The 21759-nt window shown below is 33.3% G+C and overlaps 3 protein-coding genes across 5 annotated transcripts; 1 reads left to right on the top strand and 2 right to left on the bottom strand.

The window, feature by feature from the left end:
• Positions 1 to 4445: 4445 nt before the first annotated feature.
• Positions 4446 to 10393, top strand: LOC11445779 (inter-alpha-trypsin inhibitor heavy chain H3). 3 transcript variants are annotated; one of them, XM_039833364.1, is made up of 13 exons: positions 4446 to 4852; positions 5064 to 5216; positions 5313 to 5525; positions 5770 to 5859; positions 5959 to 6070; positions 6418 to 6689; positions 6949 to 7105; positions 7223 to 7300; positions 7788 to 7888; positions 8408 to 8578; positions 9080 to 9154; positions 9259 to 9366; positions 9819 to 10393. In XM_039833364.1, exons 1-13 carry the CDS (start codon positions 4466 to 4468, stop codon positions 10155 to 10157), a joined length of 2256 nt encoding a protein of 751 aa, XP_039689298.1. In that variant the 5' UTR covers positions 4446 to 4465; the 3' UTR covers positions 10158 to 10393. The 3 variants fall into 3 exon arrangements, with proteins under 3 accessions (XP_039689298.1, XP_003609990.2, XP_013458395.1); XM_003609942.4 differs by having other exon boundaries at positions 5959 to 6075; positions 6420 to 6689; XM_013602941.3 differs by having other exon boundaries at positions 4717 to 4852; positions 5077 to 5216; positions 5959 to 6075; positions 6420 to 6689.
• A 5358-nt stretch (positions 10394 to 15751) lies between these two features.
• LOC11445530 (probable F-box protein At1g44080) lies at positions 15752 to 16276 on the bottom strand. The gene has a single exon (XM_003609943.4). The coding sequence runs from the start codon at positions 16274 to 16276 to the stop codon at positions 15752 to 15754; it is 525 nt and encodes a 174-aa protein (XP_003609991.3).
• A 2549-nt stretch (positions 16277 to 18825) lies between these two features.
• LOC11441722 (uncharacterized) lies at positions 18826 to 20712 on the bottom strand. Its single transcript, XM_003609944.4, has 3 exons — positions 20473 to 20712; positions 20280 to 20401; positions 18826 to 19415 (listed from the first exon to the last, which is right to left on the bottom strand). The coding sequence occupies exons 1-3, from the start codon at positions 20597 to 20599 to the stop codon at positions 19092 to 19094; spliced, it is 573 nt and encodes a 190-aa protein (XP_003609992.1). The 5' UTR covers positions 20600 to 20712; the 3' UTR covers positions 18826 to 19091.
• Between the last annotated feature and the right edge of the window lie 1047 nt (positions 20713 to 21759).

Genomic DNA, 21759 nt, shown 5'->3' with positions numbered 1-21759 from the left:
GAGCGCACGCGCTTACAAATTTATATAGATGGTGTCCCCACTATTTAAAATTTCTGGATCCGAGTAAATGATGTTAAAAACGTTAGTTAAAGTTATGTGAATGTAATTCAGTTAGTAGTTTAAGCTAGTTAAAATTCACTGTTAAAAAAAAGAAAAAGCTAGTTAAAATTCAGTTAAAGTTAAAATTGATGAAGCTAATATTATTTTTTTTACCAAAGACGAAGCTAATATGTTTTTTTTTTGAAGGACGAAGCTAATATGTTGAGAAGCATAGGTTGGTTGAACCGTTGAAATACGATAGGCTTGTAGAGTCGCTCTCAGAAAAGCATAGGTCATTTAGAGCTACTCTAACGGTCGAGTTGGAGGGTGATAACAGCTAAGGTAGCATTTTTTTTAATGAATACTGACATGGACGTCCATCTTATTCACATTAATGAATGGATATGTCACCTATTAAATTCATCTGTGCATCTCGTCTATAGTCAGGTTATCAATTCATTTTGAACCCATTCTTGTCATTATCATTGATAGCAGGGGTATACTAGGAGGATTAATATGTTTTTTACAATAATAACAAATCATCACCTGTGTCATTGTCAGTGTCTCATCTGCAGTTTGCTAACGACACTTTATTGGTAGGTGTTAAGTCTTGGGCCAATGTTAGAGTAATGAAGGCTGTCCTATTGTTATTTGAAGTTATATCAGGTCTGAAAGTTAATTTTCACAAAAGCATGTTGTTTGGAGTGAATATTACTGAGTCTTGGCTGCACGAGGCAGCGGTGGTTATGCATTGTAGGCATGGACGGTTACCTTTCATTTATCTAGGTTTGCCTATTGGTGGAGATCCTCGTAAACTTCTCTTTTGGTACCCTTTGGTTGAGAGAATTCGTCGGCGGTTATCCGGGTGGAAGTCTAAAAATTTATCGTTGGGTGGTCGGTTGGTTTTCCTAAAGTTCGTTCTGTCGTCCATTCCGGTTTATTTCCTTTCTTTCTTCAAATTAAAGCTCCCTCAGGTATCATTTCTACCCTTGATTCTATTTTTATTAATTTTTTCTGGGGTGGTGGTGAGGATTCTAGGAAAATTTCTTGGATTAAATGGGATAATATTTGTTTGAATAAGGATAATGGGGGTATGGGCGTGAAAAGATTGCGGGAGTTCAATATGTCTTTATTAGGGAAGTGGGTGTGGAGGGTTTTGGAGGATAGGGAAAGTTTATGGAATGTGGTGTTGCGTGCGAAATACGGAGAGTTTGGAGGGAGGGTGCGGTTTTGTGAAGGTGTTGGGTCGATTTGGTGGCGTCAGTTAAACCAAATTAGAGCTGGTGTGGGGTTGGCTGAGTCTACGTGGTTGGTTGATAACATAGTCAGGAAAGTAGGTGATGGGAGTACCACATTGTTTTGGGAGGATTCTTGGTTGTTAAATGTTCCGCTAGGAGTAACTTTCTCTAGACTTTTTGAGTTGTCAGAAAATAAAGGTGTGACGGTGAGGGAGATGTTTTTGTTAGGATGGGGGGTCGATGGGGGTGCTTGGAGGTGGAGACGGAGATTATTTGCATGGGAGGAAGAGTTGGTGGAGGAGTGTGTGGAGCGGTTGTCTAACTTTGTTTTGCAGGTAGACATGTCTGATAGATGGGTGTGGAGACTCCACTCGTCACAAGTATACACGGTGCATTCAGCTTATTCTTATTTAACAGCGGCAGACACTAACATCACTGCAGATTTTGTTCAATTTTTATGGCTTAAAGCGGTACCCTTAAAAGTTAATATTTTTGTTTGGCGGCTCTTTCTGAATAGACTTGCTACAAAGGATAATCTTCGCAAGAGGAATGTTCTTGAGGCTACCAATGTTTCCTATGGTGCTTTATTTGGTAAGGAGGAGGAAAGGGATCATTTGTTTTTCCAATGCGATTATTATGGTCGATTATGGCTTATGCTATCGGATTGGTTAGGTTTGGTTACAGTTCTTAATGGCAATTCATATACTCATGCTAATCAGTTTTGTGGTCTAGGAGGTTTCTCAAAGAATTCTATGAAAGCTTTTACTATTATTTGGATATCGGCCTTATATACTATTTGGAAAAATCGCAACAGGAGGATTTTCCAAAACCAAATTGTTCTTTTGGAGGTTCTACTTGAAAGAGTCAAACTTCAAACGTTTTGGTGGTTGAAAGCTAACTACATCTTGTTCGTTTTTGATTACTCTTATTGGAAAAATAATCCTTTACCTTATTTACAGATTGTGTTGTAAAGTCTGTTTCTGGTTTTGTTTTATGGCTCTCATAGCCTTTTTCTATTGTATTTAACTTTCTCAGTTTTCTCTGACACATCTTGTGCTTGAGGGACTGATTTTTTAATATATTTCTATTAGTTTCTTCAAAAAATAACAAATCATCACCAACCCAATCTGGCTTTACTGCAATGAGATTACAGGATGCAATTCCAGTAAAAATCACTTTGAGTATTAACTAAGTTACCGGCTCATTGTGAATTTATCAAAATATCAAGTCATACATTTAAGATTGTAAAAAAAAAAGTCATACAATTAAGGTTTTCGATTGGAAATGTCAATAGGAATATCTAGAGTAATATGTTTGACCCGTAATTTGAGTTTTGTTGCACTAATTGATTAATGGTTATGGTCAAAAAAGAAAAAAAAATCCAGTGTATCTTAAAACTATTTAGGTTTAATTGTAGTTTTTGTCCTCCTATTTTCATCTTTTTGTGAAATTGGTCCCTTTATTTTAAAATTCGATAGTTTCAGTCCCTCCATTATATTTTTTAACTAAAAATTGTGATGTGATAAGTTTTAACTGTCGTGGTATATGATATGAAGATGATAAAATATCAACATTGATGAAATCGTAAGAAAATTCCTTATAATCTTCATCTAAAACATGTTATATCACCATATTTTAGATAAATTATTAGATAGAGAGACCAGACAAATTATTAGATAGAGAGACTAAAGCTGTCAAATTTTAAAATACGGAGACCAATTTCATAAAATGGTGAAAATAGAAAAACCAAAACTGCAATTAAACTAACTATTTATCATCAACGACTTATTGGTGCGTTTGTAGTTGACCAAACATTTTTTTTTTCTTTCACAAAAGTTGACCGAACATTTTATTCACAACATCAAAAATCAAACGTAAGTTCATTAGATCAACTTCAGAATATCCCTTGGTTAAAAATATGCACAACTTAAGTACTTGTTACCTCTAGATATCCACTTACTTTCATAAGTATATACTTCACCGAGCCTTTAATACAAGCAAATAAAAAGTACATTTATTTATTTATTTTTCATAAATATATACTTCAATGAGCCTTTCATACAAGCAAATAAAAAGTATATTTATTTATTTTTAATAAGTATATACTTCACTGAGCCATTCAAACAAGCAAATAAAAAGTACATTTATTTATTTATTAAAAACAACAAATAATTTATCCTTTTCATAAAATACATGTCACTTTAGTATATTGCATATGAATTAAAAAATATAGTTAATTTTATTTAAAAAAGAGAGATTATAACTTAATTTGCAAATTATTCTTCATTGATGACACATAAAAAATAAGTTAAATGAACTAGAAAAAGAGAAACCATACATAGAATATTTTTTTGGTAACAAAAGGGAAGGAAAAAAAAAAGGGAAAAAAAAAACAGAGAAGCTAAAAAAGATCCATACTAGAGTCGAACAAACTCAATATCTATTGCATCTGTTAAGAGGACAAAGACTATATCAGGAGGAGCTTCATTCAAAATAACAAGGCTCCTATCACTAAGGGCACCCCTGAAAAGAAATACTATTATACTAATGATTTATTAATATCATAAAATAACATCCAAAATTAATTTTTTATCCATTAAAGTGATGCTATATTTTTTGTTAATTAAAATGATTATTGTGAGATGGAAAAATTATATATTTATTGTAAGATGGTAAACTTTTAAGTGTGTATTCGATATACTAAAAATTATGATATTTAACTTTTTTAATTTTAATAAAAAAATCTTAAAAATGTCAAGAACACTAGTTAGCAAAATCCTAATTTTATTCCTATTTAATTTAGGTCGGAGGAAGTAAAGGCTACATTATTGAGTTATTTAATTGGGTCAAGATTAATCAAATCCCAACTCTGATTATTGATTGATTAATCAAACCGAATTTTGGTCCACTTTACCATTTATGAAGAAATCCGAATCTGCATTCCATTTGCCGACGCACCACAATTACACGTGTCCACATGCAAGTGGCTTCACGTGGCTTATAACGGAAAACCAGAAGCTTATACTTTCGAGGGTCCCACACTCCACTCATCATGTAAACATAAAACTATTTTTTCACATTTATTATTATTCATATTTTTCTTAATTATTCTTATTCTTCTTCCCAACGTTTCTCTCTTCTTCCTACTCCCGAAGGGTTTTTCTCTGAGAGCTTTTTCACTTTCTCTAATGGCGGAAGAATTTTGCAGAGCCGTCGACGATGGAATGAAGCTTTCAAAACGCATATACTTCGGCAAAGATAGAGCAGTGGCGCCACCGAAGGTTCCAACGATGTCAAAGTCTTCAACCTCACTTCTTCCTAAAGCTCCAATGGTTTACGCGGTGATCCACGATCCTGGGATCGTTGATAATCCTGACATAGCTAGCTATCAGCCTCACGTGTACGGTCGGTGTGATCCTCCGGCACTCATTCCGCTTCAGATGAACGCTATTGAAATGGAAATTGATTGTTATCTTGATACTGCGTTTGTAACCGTCTCCGGCACGTGGAGAGTCCACTGTGTTACTGGTAGCAGCACCACCGATTGCCGTCTCGCCATTCCCATCGGCGACGAGGTACTGCTTTTTTTTGCAGCTTTTTCTGTTTGTTTGAGTCCTTTTGAAGTTTCCGCTTTTCTCAATTTTTTTATTCATTCCACAACAACGGTCATTTACTGGAATGGTTTTATGTTTATTATTGTTGATGTTCATATATATATATATATATATATATATATATATATATATATTTTTTGAGTGTGTGATTCTGATATGATTTGGCTAACAGGGTTCAATTCTAGGTGTTGAAGTGAATGCTCTTAGAAAATCATATTCAACTCGACTGGTAGTTATGGATGAGTGCAAGGAGAATCAAAGTGCCACTCCAGCTCAAAATGGGGGCTTTCTTAAGTCAAATATATTTACTTTAACTATACCGCAGGTCAATATTTTGCTTGAGGAGGATTATAGATTTTGATTTATATATCTGTTTAGTTTAGTGGTGTTTATGTTTTTCAATGTGGTTGGTTTGTAACAGATTGACGGGGGTTCAAATTTATCAATTAAAATGCGTTGGTCTCAGAAAGTAGTATGCTCCAATGGCGAGTATTCTTTGAATGTGCCATTCACCTTTCCTGAGTTTATCAACCCTGCTGGTAAGAGAATGTCAAAAAGAGAAAAGATAAGACTGAATGTGGATGTTGTTGCTGGAAGTGAGCTTCTGTTCAAGACAACTAGCCATCCCCTACAGGTTGGTATTTGGTTGGCTTTTCACATACGGGACTGTTGCAGTGTTTTCAATGGCCGATTCTTTTCAATTTCCGATGGGCAATAGTACTAAATAGTGTTTTGCAAAACAGTAGTATTTTTTTTTTCAAATTCCGCTGCACTATAGCACTATAAAGCTACTATAGCCGTTATTTAAAACACTCACCGCTGTTGAAGTTTCACAGAAGAAAGATATAACTGACCGCCATTTTATTTTGACTTTCCAGCAAGTGAGGCGTCATGCTGGGAGTATGGGTTTCGTATGTGATAACGAAGTTCTCTCATGGTCAAAAGATGATTTTAGCTTTTCATATGCAGTAAGATTCCTGATAATTTTATTCTATGTTTTTCTTTGTAGCTTCTTCAGTTAATGAGAGGTTATCTTATTAGCTTGTTACATTGTTACCTGCATCTAGGTTTCTTCAAGTCATATAAATGGCGGTGTTCTCTTGGAATCTGCATCTGTGCATGATTTTGATCAAAGAGAGATGTTCTACTTGTATCTGTCTCCTGGAAATATTCAAAAGAAGAAGGTTTGTACATTAACTGTAAACTTTGAACACATAATAATAAATAATGAATAATTAACAATGAAAAAGCAAGGAGAATGCATTCATATAAGAAATAAAAATTATAAGAAAGGGGGCATTGGTGAGGTGACACGTAAGCAAAGTGTAGCTTGGAATGAGAGAGAATGCATATAAAGAAATAGTTAGAAAGGGGGGCATTGGTAAGGTGACACATAAGCAAAATGTATGTTAGAATACATGTATATAGAGAAATATTCAAAAGAAGGTTTGTACATTAACTGTAAACTTTGAACTTGCGTTTTAAATTGTTTTTTTTATTCTCACTTCTAATCCTACTTGATAATTAGGTATTCAAAAAGGACATAATATTCATTATCGACATCAGTGGAAGCATGCAGGAGAAGCTAATGGATGACACAAAGAATGCACTACTTTCTGCTCTCTCTAAGCTAAATTCCAATGATATGTTTACAATTATAGCCTTTAATGGGGAGAGTCATCTATACTCGAAATCAATGGAATTGGCTTCCAATGATGCTGTAGAAAGGGCCAGGGAGTGGATCAATTTGAACTTTGTAGCTGGGGGTGGTACAAATATTTCACATCCATTAAATACGGTACACTGAATATATGCAGTTTTTAGTAAACATGAAGTTCCTAAGATTATTAAGCAGTGGTTAATACTGAACCAACATGTTATGTACTGAACAAACGAGTCAATCTATGCTCTACTTGCTGAAATTATTCCTCAAACTATGCTTCATTGATTTGTTCTAAGACTAGCTTTTGATGTATTATTGATTACCCTACTAATTGTTTTGTGCCCTTTGTTATTGCGTACAATTTATTTATGTATTTGTTGTCTTTTCTGTTCAGGCAATAGAAATTCTATCCGGTGCTCAAAGTTCAGTTCCGATAATTTTCCTAGTTACAGATGGAACTGTTGAAGATGAGAGACAAATTTGTACTATGGTAAAAAATCATATGATCAATGGAGAGTCTATATGCCCTCGAATTTACACTTTTGGTATAGGTATGTCTTCTAGTGCTTTGAATCTTGATACCTTCGAACCTGATAAAACCTGTTTAAGGTCTTGCTCTTAATTCTTCCCATTTGTATTAAGTAATTGTAAAAATTATTCTACTTCAGGTCCATTCTGCAATCATTATTTCTTGCGGATGCTTGCTACGATTGGTAGGGGCCAGTATGATGCTGCACTGGATGTAGGTAAGTTTTGAATATAATTTAAAAAAATACTTGCTTATTTCATTTTTGTTGCAAGTTAGATGACACTGTTAGGTTTTCAAGAATTTTTGGTTATCAAATCATGTCAATATGTTTCTAACAACAATTAGATTACATGAGGGGTCGGTTCCATAATTCTATTTGGAATACCTGGTATTAACATTTGACTTTACCTAGTATTTGACATTTGACTTTACAATGAACTTTTTGAGTTTTCTTCAAGGATCAGATAAGAGGTAGTATACCCTAGTTTTACATCCATAATTACAAGAAAATCTCTCATCTTTGTTGAAATGCATAAATATTTGCTATACAAGTAGTGTAAATAGTTGGTCATTTGCAGTCGAAACTCTCTCTTTTGGTGTTTATCATAACAAGTTTCTTCAATTACCCATTTACCCTATCTAAATTTTGTATGCATTCTGTGTTTGGTAGTAATTTTATAGTTGTTCCTTTTTTGAAATGCCAGATATGATTGAGTCTCGAATGCTGACATTGTTTGAAAAAGCTTCATCGCTCATTCTTGCAAATATCAAAATGGACATGTTGGATGAAATTGATCAAGTTGAGGTAAAAAAAGAACTGTTCTGGCTTCCTGCTTTTTATTATCTATCATGGTCATTACCAAAAATATACTTTGTATTCAAAAGGTGTCCCATCTGAATTTATTATTATTGTGTTGGTTTACCTGTCACCACCCCCTCATCTCACAATCTGCTATGTCTTAATTTATGACAAATTTATGACAAAATCCTGAATTTATCATTATCATATTAAAATGTGCCATGATGTTGTTCCGTTTCATTTTTAATCGTTCTTTTCCTCCATGTGAATACTGAGTACTGCAGTTCACTCATGCTGTTGGGGTATCTGCTGCTACAGTCTTGATCATTCAGTTTCTTTCTATACCTTCTTTAGCGTTGTTTGAAAAGGAATGCCAAATATTCTGCCATGATGGAGCACACATGTCTCAGAAATCATGACTATTTTACTTTCAGTTACTTATATCCTTCTTGTATGTTCGAATTTTATCAATTTTCTGAGCTTGTGACTCTTTCTTACGGCATCATCTCCAATTTTTTGTGATAGGTATACCCGTCCCATATCCCAGATCTTTCGTCAGAGGGTCCATTGATTTTATCCGGCAGATACAAGGGAAATTTTCCTGAAACTCTTAAAGTCAAAGGTATCTTGGCTGATTTCAGTAATTTTGAAATAGATCTGAAGATACAAAAGGATAAGGGCATACCTGTACAAAGGGTAAAGTATTCTTCTACTTAGCATGCTCAAGTTTTATAGTTTTGTTTTTTAAATTATATATACAAGTTCTGTAGAGAACATTTTATATTTTGTTTGTGGGTTGTGCATAAGTAAACTGGTTCATGTTTATGTGAACCACATTGAAGAATATGTTTTCCTTAAAGCACAGGTTAACAGCTTGTTCATGCTTTCTAATTACTATAAGACCTAATCTATGCGGGAGCTTTGTGCACCGGGCTGCCCCCTTTTCTTTCGTATCTTCTCATGTCTTTATATTTTTATACAGACCAGGTTAATTGGCCATTTTTATCTTTCCTCGCTATGCATGTGATTCACAAATACACGTGGCTTCATCATATTCTCAGTCACCGGTCTTTCATATTTAACTAGATAGTGCTTTATGAATAAATTTCCACAATTCTTTTGACATTCTGTTTCACTTCCTTTATTTTATCATTATTACTCGCCACTCATTATATTGCTCTATTTTCTCTTTAACAGGTTTCTGCAAGAGATCAAATACAACATCTTACTGCTCAAGCATGGCTTTCAGAAAATAAACAACTAGAACAGAAGGTTGGTAAATGCTTTCTATGTTATCACCACACTCTTTACGTAGTATGCATTCAGTTGTCTATTTATTCGATAAATTTTCTTACGCCACATCCTTTAATTGGCAGGTTGCGAAACTGAGCCTGCAGACTGGCTTTATATCTGAGTATACATGTATGATAATACTTGAGAATGATCATCTAAAGAAGATCAAGGAATCACCTGGCGAAAAAACAGTATGTATCAAAACTTTTGATATTTTTTCTAATAAATATACATGATATTAAAAGGGGGAGCCTTGGTGCAACGGTAAAGTTGCTGTCATGTGTTGTAAACAGCCTCTTGTGTAAAAAACATGGTAAGGCTGCGTACAATACACCAAATGGTGGGGCCCCTTCCCGGACCCTGCGTATGCGGGAGCTTTATTGCACCGGACTGCCCTTTTAAATATACATGATATTACAAAATGCTTTCATTGTGAAATTCCATATCTACAATTTTTCTTTTGAAAATAGTCGTTAATTCTCCGAGATATAACACTGAAGTATCTAAGAAGTAAGAACATCTAGTCAACGAGTCTGTTTTAACTGAAAGCTCGATCTACTTATGGTTTGCTTATATTATGGAACATAGATACAAACATCAGTAAAAGCCTTCTAAACAGTACTTTTCAAATAATTTTGAGCAGGTGTCAAAAAAGAAACATTCTCGATATGAGGCCAATGTCCAAGGACAGAGAATGATTCTACTCCCGAACTTAGGTGTTGGCTTTGGCAACTTGAAAGCAACAGCTGAAAATACTCCTCCAGGATATGAAGCAAAGATTGAAATGGCTGAAATCTTTAAAGCGGCCTCAAATTGCTTTGACACCGTGTGTGGTTATTGTTGTTGCATGTGCTGCATCCAGTGCTTTTCCAGGATGAACAACCAATGTCTTACTGCATTGAATCAGCTTTGCATTGGTCTGGGATGTCTCGCCTGCCTCAATTGCTGTTCACATATATGCTGTTCTGGAAACGACGGATGAAAGCTACTCTGTCTCAAGATTATTGTATTTTACTGCATAGAAATTGCTATTAATTTAGTTTTTTTGGAAATGTATATGAGTAAGTCTTCAGTTTTAATTTAGCGGTTGTTATATAGTTTTATAAGGATAGGCGTGCAAGTTTTCACTTGCAATAGAAAGTAAACTATACCGTGAAAGAAAAAGATTTTATACAAGGTGTTAGTTGCCGTCAATGGAACAGTTTTTCTCTTGAATTATCTTTGCTTCTTTCTTCTGCTATGCTCATATATTTAAGACAAGGTTAAATATGTTTTTAGTCCCTATAAATATGTCAACTTTTCGTTTTAATCCCTCTAAAATTTTCCTTCAACTTTTAGTCCCTATAAAATTTTCAATCTTCACTTTTGATCCCTCTTTTAAAGTAAACTCATATCTAGAATTCATATTTTTTAATAAAATTTTCCATAAAAATTCAAAATATTATAAGAATCACTTCAAAAAAAATTTAGAATTTTTTAACAAATCATGAATTTAATATGAAATTTTATATTTTTTACGGTTAAAAATTCATATTTAATTTGTGTTTTGTTAAAAAATTCTAATTTTTTTTAGAATATTTTACACATTTCTGTACAATTTTATTAAAAAATACAAAAATTAAATTAAAAATAGGGACCAAAAGTAGTAATTGAAAAATTTTTAGGGACTAAAAGTTGAAGGAAAATTTTAGAGGGACTAAAACGAAAAGTTAGTATATTTATAGGAACCAAAAACATATTTAACCCTTTAAGATATTGTCTTTATTATTTCACTAGCATCCAGACGGGCAAGTGCCCGTCTGTCCGTTTTTTCTACTACGCTAGCGCATATATATTTCACTTTGTTATTTTTGTATAAAATAAATTAATATATAGTCTATAATAACTGCATTTTTGTGCCTTTGGTAGCTAGTATAAATAAACACTTTCCGTGCCTTTTAAGATGATGGAAGGGAGAAAGTTGCATTGGACTTTGGCACAACTTTCTCCCTTCCATCATCTTATGTGATTGCCACATAAATCTGCATTTAGACCACGGTTGGAGGATAGTCTCAATGGTCCTCTATTTTCTTGCCATTTTCCTCACTCTCTTCTTCTCATCACTTCTTTCCATTTTCCTTAACTAAATATTTCCTTCACAAACTTTATAGAGAAACACAACAATTTATAACATTTGCTAATTGTGTTAATAAGGAAACCAACATATGAAGTAAACATTCCCTTGACGACTTAAAATCAAGCACAAAAGGTCATGAAATTAAATTAAATTTGTGTAGTCTATAACCATAATTTTTCTATATTAAGGCACCATGCGTCAAACTTTAGAGTAGAAGTACATTACACAATTACCATTTTATAGATAAATATTTGTAATTAAAATTATTGGTGTTGTGGAATGTGTAAAAACTAAAAACACCTATGGTTTCCAACAAAAATAAGATTTATTTTAATCATATAGAAATCTTAGCTATGTTTAAACTGTAGTTAAGTGTGAAAGTATAAATGAATGTAAATCATACTCTTTTTTTTTTAATAAAATAAAATATAAATCATACTATTGAAATGGTGGAGTCCGCTACACCAGCGCAACCTCTCTTGAAACCGCAGTAGAGATCTAAGTTTTGTGTCATCATTTTTAAATAACAGATGAGGTATTTTATTGGGGGATACTTTCTCTTAATATAAGAGTAGAATCGCCAAAAAAAAAAAAAAAGGTTGAAAAATCACATAGATACATAGTAGAATCACCCTTAAAATTACACAACACAACCTGATTAAAGTAAAGCATTTTAATTTAATAGTAGAAACATTGGTTTCGTATAACTGCATTTTTTCAAATTAAACATCACTGTTTTATATGAAATTAAAATTCAAAATAAAATATACAAAATCAAACTTGCAAAGATGTAATGGAAACTTGTAGTTATTAAAGTCAGGGAATTCTTCCTCACGATACCTTCCACTTATCATTGTGCTTTTGGATTGCCAAATTGAGAACAAAGCCATAGACTACTACACACTGAACTTTTAAAAAAAGAAATATAGGAATTAAAAAAAAATGCAAAATGAATACAATAAATCAATGTTAGGAAAAATTGAAGAAAAGATCAATGAAGAATATAATTAAAATAAAAAATGACCAATAAAATCACCAACTAAATCATCCATTCATACTGAAATTGAAATTAAAAATAAGAAATGTAAGATGAAAGTATGTATCTTTCTCTTTGTTCTGAAATCAATGGATGATAAAAGAGATAATAAATATTGATATTTGGTGAAACCCTGTCATGTTTCCCTAGCTAAATATAGATGAAATGTCTCTTCAATTGTAATATGGAACAATAGAATCGCTCATTCCTCAATTCTCATTAGCATTTAGCAAATATAGATAGAAAAACTGCCATAGATCAGTTACTTTGAGTTATCAGAAATTACATATGAAAAAAACCGAAATAGTAGGGGTATATTTGAAATAAATGGAAGGCTACACCAAACCAACGTTGTCTCCATATGTTGGAAAAAATCATATGGGAATTAGAAACAGATAATATGCATAGAAATAGAAACAAATAATACCTTAATTTTCCTTATGATTTCTGTATCCCATGCTTGTTCAGTTCTTCCTGGAACAAAAAATGATGAATAAAGATAAGGACCCACCTATAACACAAATGAAGAAAACAGGAAAAAAATGAGTAGAACATAAAATGATCATAAAATTAGTAAGTTTTTTTTTTTTTTTTTTTTTGTAACGTTAATTAGTAAGTTAATCCTTCATACTCTATAATGAGGTATTTCCACGGTTAATTACATCTGGAGTTGATGATCATTTGGCCGCAAGTAAGAAGAAATCGACTCCATGAATTGTTTATCCCTGATATACGTTGTGAATGGACGTGGTCTTCAATTTATGTGCACAAAAATTTGGGAAATTTAAATATTCTTTCAATTTTAGGAAAACACCAATTCGCGGAAAAAAATATTAGGGGAAAGTAATGAGATAATAAAATAACCAAACCATAAAATTAGATTCAAGAACCTACAAAATTCTTTACTCCATACAGTTAATTCCTTTGTCCAAATCAACACCATCACATGCCAATATCTTCCCCTAGTATCCTTGATGTAAAGATGCCTATCTCATTACACATAATGAAAGGGCATTTCGTTGGTTGCTGAGGAGTGTGACATAGCCCAAAATATTAATACAATTATAAATCAATGTAGGGGAAATTTGTAGAAAAAGTTAATAAAGGGTACTATAGAAACTAAAAATTGATCAATAAAATCACCAACTAAATTATCCTCTCAAACTGAGATTGAAATAAAAAATAAAAAGTGTATGATAAAAGAGATAAGAAATATAGATCTCTGGATGAAATTTCTATTGCAATTATAAGTTGGAACGTCCCTGCTCCTATTTCTTCATTTTTTGTGTGTTGAAAAACCAATAGAACCGCTTAATGGTAATTGGATATAGAAACGGCTATAAATCAGTTAGTGAGTCATGAGAAGTTACGGGTAAAAAACTGAAATAGAGGGGGTATATTTAGGAAAAAAAAAATAAGCTACACCAAACAAAATGTATTGCCTTTATTAATAGGTGTAGATTATTTTAGTTGGTTCTGAGAAATGATATTTTGCACAAGAGTGTTGAATATGTAACATATGCAAAGAAACAAACTCTACAGTACAGAAGCAACCCCGATTTATATTCAAGATACGATCATTTTTATCCATTCATGCACATGCAGCTTTGTACCACTAATTCATTCTTTTGCGAAAAAAATCCGAATCTGTTTTTAAGGGTTACATACAATTACAAAACTGTTTGACTATATTTTACAGTTTTTAGAGGGAATACTTTCAAAGAGATGTTGTTGGCTTATGTTGTTTTATTCGTTAATCTTAAAACTGCTACAATTACATGAAGTTCTGGGTGACATTTAACATTGACCCATCGGGAGATTTTCATACCGTGATCAAATTCATTTCTAAGAAGTATGTGGCTGACTGAGTAGGTGAGCCTACTCGTGTCACTTTCAAAAGAAACCAACCATAACAAAGCAACAAAGTAGAGCTTACAAGAAGAAACCCATAAAATAAAATAAAATTAATTGAGCTTACAACGATCTAATCCCAATTCTTGGTTATGCTATCATGGAGTCAAAATCATATTCCATTAATCAGTCAATGTGGACAAAAGTAGTGGAAATCACAAAACCATATTCAGAAAAAGAACAATGTAAGTCACAACACAATACAAGAAAATAAAGTGGGTTTCCTGCAAGACATAAATCATTCGATACACCATTGTAAAATACATAAAATACTTGCAGTCCAAGGATAGATCACAACTGACTAAGAACGGATGCCAGAGGATGCAGAGTTGGTCATATTCACCTTACTCACTAGGGCTCATGATCTGCAGCACACTTGATGTTTATTGGATCTGATACATGGTTAGAATTCAACATAGTTGGACAAAGCCGAAAAATGTCTTCAACATACTTAAATCCTGGATCATTCAAGCCGTAACGACTAGAAGATCGAAGTAGATGCAATTTTTTTCAAATCCATAATAATCATTAGGCTTAATGATGTGTTTCGTCCTTGCAATTAGACGTAATTTAAAAATTAGTCTTTGTAATCGCTAATCCTGGCAATTTATCCTTGTATTGTTTAATCATTTAAAATTTCGTCCTTTGATCAACTTAATCACTCCCAAGTCATCAAATTAGCAAAATGGCATGGGAATGGACAAAATACCCTCATTTTTATTATGAGAAGAAGATGAAGACAGGGGTAAAAATGTCATTTCACGAATGGATGACGAGGGTATTTTTGTCCATTCTCATGCCATTTTGCTAATTTGATGATGTGGCAGTGATTAAGTTGGTCAAAGGACGAAATTTTAAATGATTAAATAATGCAAGGGTAAATTGCCAGGATTGCAAGGACGAAACACATCATTAAGCCTAATCATTAACAGACAATGAAAAGTTCAAGTCTTTACCCAAAACCTGTGAAGCCTGGATACAAGATACGATACAGATACGATACTGCACCGATACGCCGACACGGGAAAATTTCAAAAATCAAGATACGATACGGCTGGGATACATTAATAAAAAAAATTATATAATTAAATGTACAATATAATTATAACCATTTTTTTAATATGCAAATATATTAACAAACAAAAGAAACAAATCATAAACTCGTACCACATCAACATAAATATAAATAATATTGACGATTAAGTGGGTGATGATTAGTCAATTACTTTCACAATATATCACAAAAAGAGCATCATAAGTGCTATACTATATCCAAAAGAAACATTGTTAGTGTTATACTATATCGATCCAAAAAAGAAGCATAATACTCAAGAGTTAAGTTATTTTAGTTAACATTAATTGGGAAGTATTGAGGCAGGTATCAGTGCAAGATAATTATCGGATACTCTCCTGATACGTATCGGGAAGTATCGGATACTCTCCTGATACGTATCGGGAAGTATCAGACAGGTATCGTGCAAGGATACGCAGGAGATACGATACGTCATCCATTTTAAAGTATCGGGGCTTGAGAGCCCAAAACAAACAGAACATCACCCAAGTATGTTACACGAAGCCATCTACTTGATTCTTCATCAATCTTCAAAACACTGATATCCATGACTAATTTGCATGTATTCATAGCAGTTCTTCTGAAATACATTTCAACCACAAAAAGACTTCCACGCGCCTCCACCAAACGCTTCTTGCTACCATCATTATTTAAGGAGGGTGAAGACCGAACCAACTTAATGGATGAACAATTGATCCAGAAAATAATTCCACTCTTATCGATAACATAAATCTTCCCCATATAAAGGATTATATCATTATAGATTCTATTCTCATCATCCTCTAAAATCGAATTGTTATATCCAATATTGGAAACACAGAATTTTCCATCTTCATGAAAGGCAAAGGCCATTTGACCGAGACCCTCGACAGAAAACAACACTACTTTATAAACACCATTAAGGGGCTCAAATGCAATTAAACCACGCCCATATCTAGAAAAACTGAGAGTATGTGCTTGAAACATTTCCTTAACTCGTAAGTTCATGAAATCTAACACATTAGATGGGAATGTGTGTGAGATGTGATTGTTAGTCAAAATATCTAAGTGACGAAGTTTGCTAGATTTCGAAGTTGGCAACAATGGTTGTGTGCGAAATATTTTGGTTTCGGTGAGTAGCAAAAACTTAGCAGCTTGAATATGAAGTCTATGAAAAGGAGGGGAAAGAATAGAGCGCCATAAAGCACAGGCACTACGGAATCGAAATTTTTTTTTGGATATAATAACTAACCATAAGTCTCGAGGAAGATTTAGCCAATCAACCGTGTCATCATCTATCATCACACACACTTTCTTCAAGTCTCCGCATCTGTTCCTGCTGCTACTCTGCCCATTCTTTTCTTTTTTTTGATAATTTATATTTATGAAGAATCCACGAGATATTTTTTGCATAACATTGAATACACCATGAAAATCATACGATTTCAACAGCACCAAAATATTGCTATCGATGTAAATATGGAGGTAAACAAACAGCCACAAATATCCTAATATTTAATCCAAAAAATGGAGGGGCATCAGATGTTTACTCACTCTTTAATCACCTTGTGAACTTGACACTTCGTTATTTGAAGGAGCCTCCAAAGATTAAGATTCTCTGTTTGGAGGTCAAGCAATTCACCTTTTCTTCACACTCTGATATTGACTTCTGTATTTGGAGAAATCTCTGCCTAAAAGCTAGCTGTCAAGAAGGAAGAACCAAGCCACTTAAATACTAAACCAAGGTCCAAGCATCTCATACTACCAGATATGACACTTAGGCCTCCCAAAATACCCAAGTCCCTGTCAATATTTTACTCATCTACTTGCATTAATAAATAAGCCACATATAAATAGTATTAAGGGAGTGTTTGGAAGATCTTACTAACAACTTTTTTGAATTTACCTGATGACACATGCCCCTGTCGAAGTGTTTGGAACATGACAGAACTTATAAAAATAGCTTATAACATGTTTAAAAGCTGTCTTAAAATTTGGATTGGCTCTAACTCAACCCTACAAAATCAATTTGTAAAGTGAAGGATATCGACCACCTTCTAAGCCTACTTTGGCCATATTACTATATGTTGTGGGACTCTCAACAAGTTGTTTTTACCTTATTTCAGTAACCTCCACAATAAGCTTGCAGAAACAATTTACAACTTATAAAAAAGCAGTTCAACTGCATCACCTCTTTCATTATAGAACACTTAAGTGCTTAAATGATAAGCATTTTTTGTGTAAGGGCTTAATTAAGTTGTTTACCCAAACACCTAGTAGTAATAATAACAACTAGAGGAGCTGTTAACAAAGGGTAAATAAAACATATAAGGCAAAAATTTGCAATCCCTCAGGCAAAGGCATGCTTAAAAGATCTCAAAACAATTATTTGAATACTCACAAAAACAGCACCCCAAAACAAAAGTACAATTTCCACTAAATCAATGTAACTTTCTGCAGATGCAAGTTACACGAAGACCAACTACCAAAATAATGTCAAAAATCAATAAGGACATTTATCCCTTCAACAGAAAACACAGGATCAACGAAGTATGGTAGGCGTTGCCTAAAAACTTAATAAAAAACAACATGACAAGTAGAAAATCATGGTGCCTTTGGATGCACTTCAACCATGACAAGTGGAATCGGACCAAACTAAAATAAACTAATGATATAAAGTTTGATTTGGTTCGGTTGATCAATTCGCTTAAAAATGCAATTACAAGAAATTAATTTTTTTCACTCAACTTCTTGTGTTAGATAGGCAGCTTTTAAAAAAAATAAAAAAATTCACTCAACTTCAATGATAGAACTCGAAAGTGAATTGAAATCGGACCAAACTAATTAATTTTTTAAAAGTGGAAATGGACTAAGCTACATTGATCTATTTGTTTGTGTTTGTTGCAACTCCTTTTCTTTTCTCGTTTAGTAACATATAAAATTGAAAATCCAAAACCGAAACAATTTAATTCAGTTTTTGAACAGAACTAGAAAAGATTGAAAAATTTCAGGTTTGACTTGATTTGTTTTATAAATTTTATCAATTTTGTTCGAACCAGATATACCCCTAATTCTTGGGGAGTACTTGAAAACAACTCATAGAAGCTCAAAAGCTTTTATTGCACTTTCTCCCAGACGGGTTTTATAAGTAATTATGTCACTTGACACTAACCCATGATAAATCAAGGGACGATCAATCAACATGTTACATGTTTAATAGGCCTAAAATGGAAATAGATTATTCCCATTACCAAGAAGCCAAGGGGCAATCAATCAACATGTTAATTACATGTAGTATATTTTTGTAACAGTCTTTTTCTTAGCATGCAAATATTACATTGGAAAAGTCTCTTTTTCTTTCTTCCCTCAAAGAAGCATTCGTCCATTCATGTAGAAACCGCAGAATGAAAAGTTTATATATTGATCATTATTTCATTTTGAAAAAGTACTACAAATTCAGTAACTATGTTGAAGTAAGCAAGCATTCAGTATTGGCACCTCCAATACAATAGAAGAAAATCAAGAATACTAATAAGTGGATGATATCTTACCTCATCAGATAAGAACACTTCACTCAAATAAGATAAAGTTAAGAACAACTTTTACAGCAAAAATGCGACATTTGCGGAAAAAGACAAACATTAATATTAAGAATGCTTCAACAGTGTCTATTTGAGATACTATTATTACATGTGGCACATATTTTAACATAAAAGCCCATTATTTATATTGAAGAACCATATTTAGATCATACATTACACATATGCTCTAACAGCACAAACCAGGCAAGCGGGCAGCAACATTATTCAGGAAATGTGAGAGTAGTGACAAGAGACTCCAATTGAGGAAAACGTGAAATGAGGTAAGAACGTTTAGCAAGTTCAAAATCCTGGAACTGAAAACCAGGTGCACAAGTGCAACCTACAAGAGAGTAATGAGTCTCACCATCTCTTTCTGAACCCTTCACAAATGACCCCCCATTTGCAGAGACAGCAAAATCACTGGTCGGAAAAGAACCAAACCAGACATTCGGAGGCACCGTGTATTGTGGTGTCTGATCCTTAGTTAGATCAGATCCAAGACATGTAAATTTAACACTTGAATCTTTCTCATTTAGTTCCACCACCTACAATAAAACAAATACCAAGTATTATTGTACTAACTAAATTGTTGAATGACTACCCAATTTTCCAACACCTAGTTAGTCACATGCGAAGTTGTGGTTAATTCAATTAAGTATATAGTTAACGGGTCATGCATGCTAACCAGGGGCACCGGTTAAGGAAGCCCAAAAAAAAAAGTTTTAAGTTGACAATTACACTTTTTAGATTTTTGAGGAAGTGGTTGGGGCACTGGTTAACATATTCCATAGTTAATTTAGATTACCTGGAAAAATTGTGAAATTGTGTTTAATCATAAAGTTGAATCAACCACAATTTTAACTATGAATAGAATTAACCAGAAATTGTGGTAGCCTCTGCAATGGCATCGCACCGCCACTGCAGATTACATCTAGAGCCGCATCAGGAACTGTATTAGATGATTTCAGCCATGTTTGCTCAAATCTTGTAACCAAAATTAAATTTCAGAACCCCAAATCCCAATATGCTTCAGATCTAATGAAAAATCTTACATAAAACTTATCAGTCTCTCAAATGTGTATTTCAAGCACCTCCCAATCAGTATTTACAAAGCAAACTATAGTGTAGTGGCACGGTGGTGTTAGTTTATATAACTTGTGAAAATTTAAAACTATTTCACTACGCAATAGTAGCAATGCACGTTGCAGCAACCACAATCGCATGCATCAGCTACTGCAATTTAAAACCATGACTGAATTAACAATCTACTTAACTAAACTAACTAAATACGTTCTTTAATGTGATCAACCAATTGGGTCAAACTTAAGACAAAAATGGGTGTCCAAATATAATTAATCTTGTAATAGAATAAACAATAGGAATTGAAAAAGAAGAAGAAGAGGAATTACAGTAATAGGTTCTCCAATGTAATGATGCCATGTTTCAGAAGAAGGAATACGATGTAGGCGAGACATGGTACCAGATGGAAGCAGAAAATATATGCAGGTCGACACTGGTCGGTCAACTTTGTCTGTTGAGAGATTAAAAGAATAATTAATTAAATTGAAAAAGAAAAGAGTTTATAGATTTGATTTTACTTACATTCAGATGGAAGGTGAGAAGTGGAAAGTTGAACAGAGTGGTCACGGAATGTTTCGATGTAAAATCCACCTTCTGGATGAGGTTGTAGATTCAGCTTTTGAGCGATCTCCGATGCCGACAAAGACATTCTTTCTGATCTCTCAATCAACCACGGATTGTGTTTTCGGATGTTGTTGGTTACTCTTTGGCTAGAGTTTAATCATTTATGTGCAACACAGAGAGTTAGGTGAAGCTAAGCTACAGTCACCAACAACTGACTTTCTCTTTTTTGTTTGTTGTGAACAAGGTATCCTCCGAGCGCCGGAGACTAATCCCTCGAGTATTGTGAGACCAAAATGGACCGCAAACTTTCCTAAGAGTTTTAAGGAAGCTGCATGCCCAAGGCTGAATTCGAACCAGAACTTTGGTTAAGTTAGAAGAGACTCATTCTATCTCATCTAAGCGCTCTTGGGTATTTTTGTGTTTTATTTAAGTTAACTAATGTGTAATCTTTCTTAATCTCTTGCCATTTAAAATTAAAGACAAAAATATATAAAAAAATTGGATGATGTGTTTCTTCGGTGCCTTTAGTTCATTTTTTATGAGAGAGAATGTTGAATGAATAATTAAAATAACTTATTTAGATGAGAGAAAATGAATGGTTAAGAGACAAAGACACCCAAAGACATCGAAGACAAAGGCACCGAAGTGATGCCCATTATTCTCGCATGTGTAAATCGCATCCATTTCCTAAGTCTTTTAATGCAATATTGTTGTCATTCACAAACATTTTTTGTGAAATTGTGATCAAATAACCAATTAATCTGAAAGTTCTATTTAATTTTGTTGAAATCCAAAGACTATTAGTGTTTTTTTGAATAAAATCCAAAGACTATTAGTGTTATCTATGGATTGATCGAAAACATCAATTACTGGCGGCTAATAGATTCGAATATGAGATCGAGAGATAAACACATTTCTAAAGTCTTTCACCACCATGTTAGTGGAAATGCAAACATTATATTTCAGCAATTGGAATACATCTAATACTCAAGTAGTTTAGTAACTAGACATATATGAGTTTTTTTTTGTGATGGTTGGGGTTTAAATATCAGAACTTGCATGTTTTTTATGTATTGTCCATGTCAATTGAGTTAAGTTCACGAGGACAGACGTACATGAGTTTAAACATAGGTCTTTGAATACTACTAGTTAAACTGTACTTACAATATTTATATTATTAAGCAATATTTTTTTTTCTCCAAAATACCGCTTATATTATTTATTATTATTTTGCGACAAAAGGAA

The sequence above is a fragment of the Medicago truncatula genome, chromosome 4 (assembly GCF_003473485.1).
Source record: "Medicago truncatula cultivar Jemalong A17 chromosome 4, MtrunA17r5.0-ANR, whole genome shotgun sequence".
Taxonomy (NCBI): Eukaryota; Viridiplantae; Streptophyta; class Magnoliopsida; order Fabales; family Fabaceae; genus Medicago; species Medicago truncatula.
This window is presented reverse-complemented; position numbering and strand designations above follow the sequence as displayed.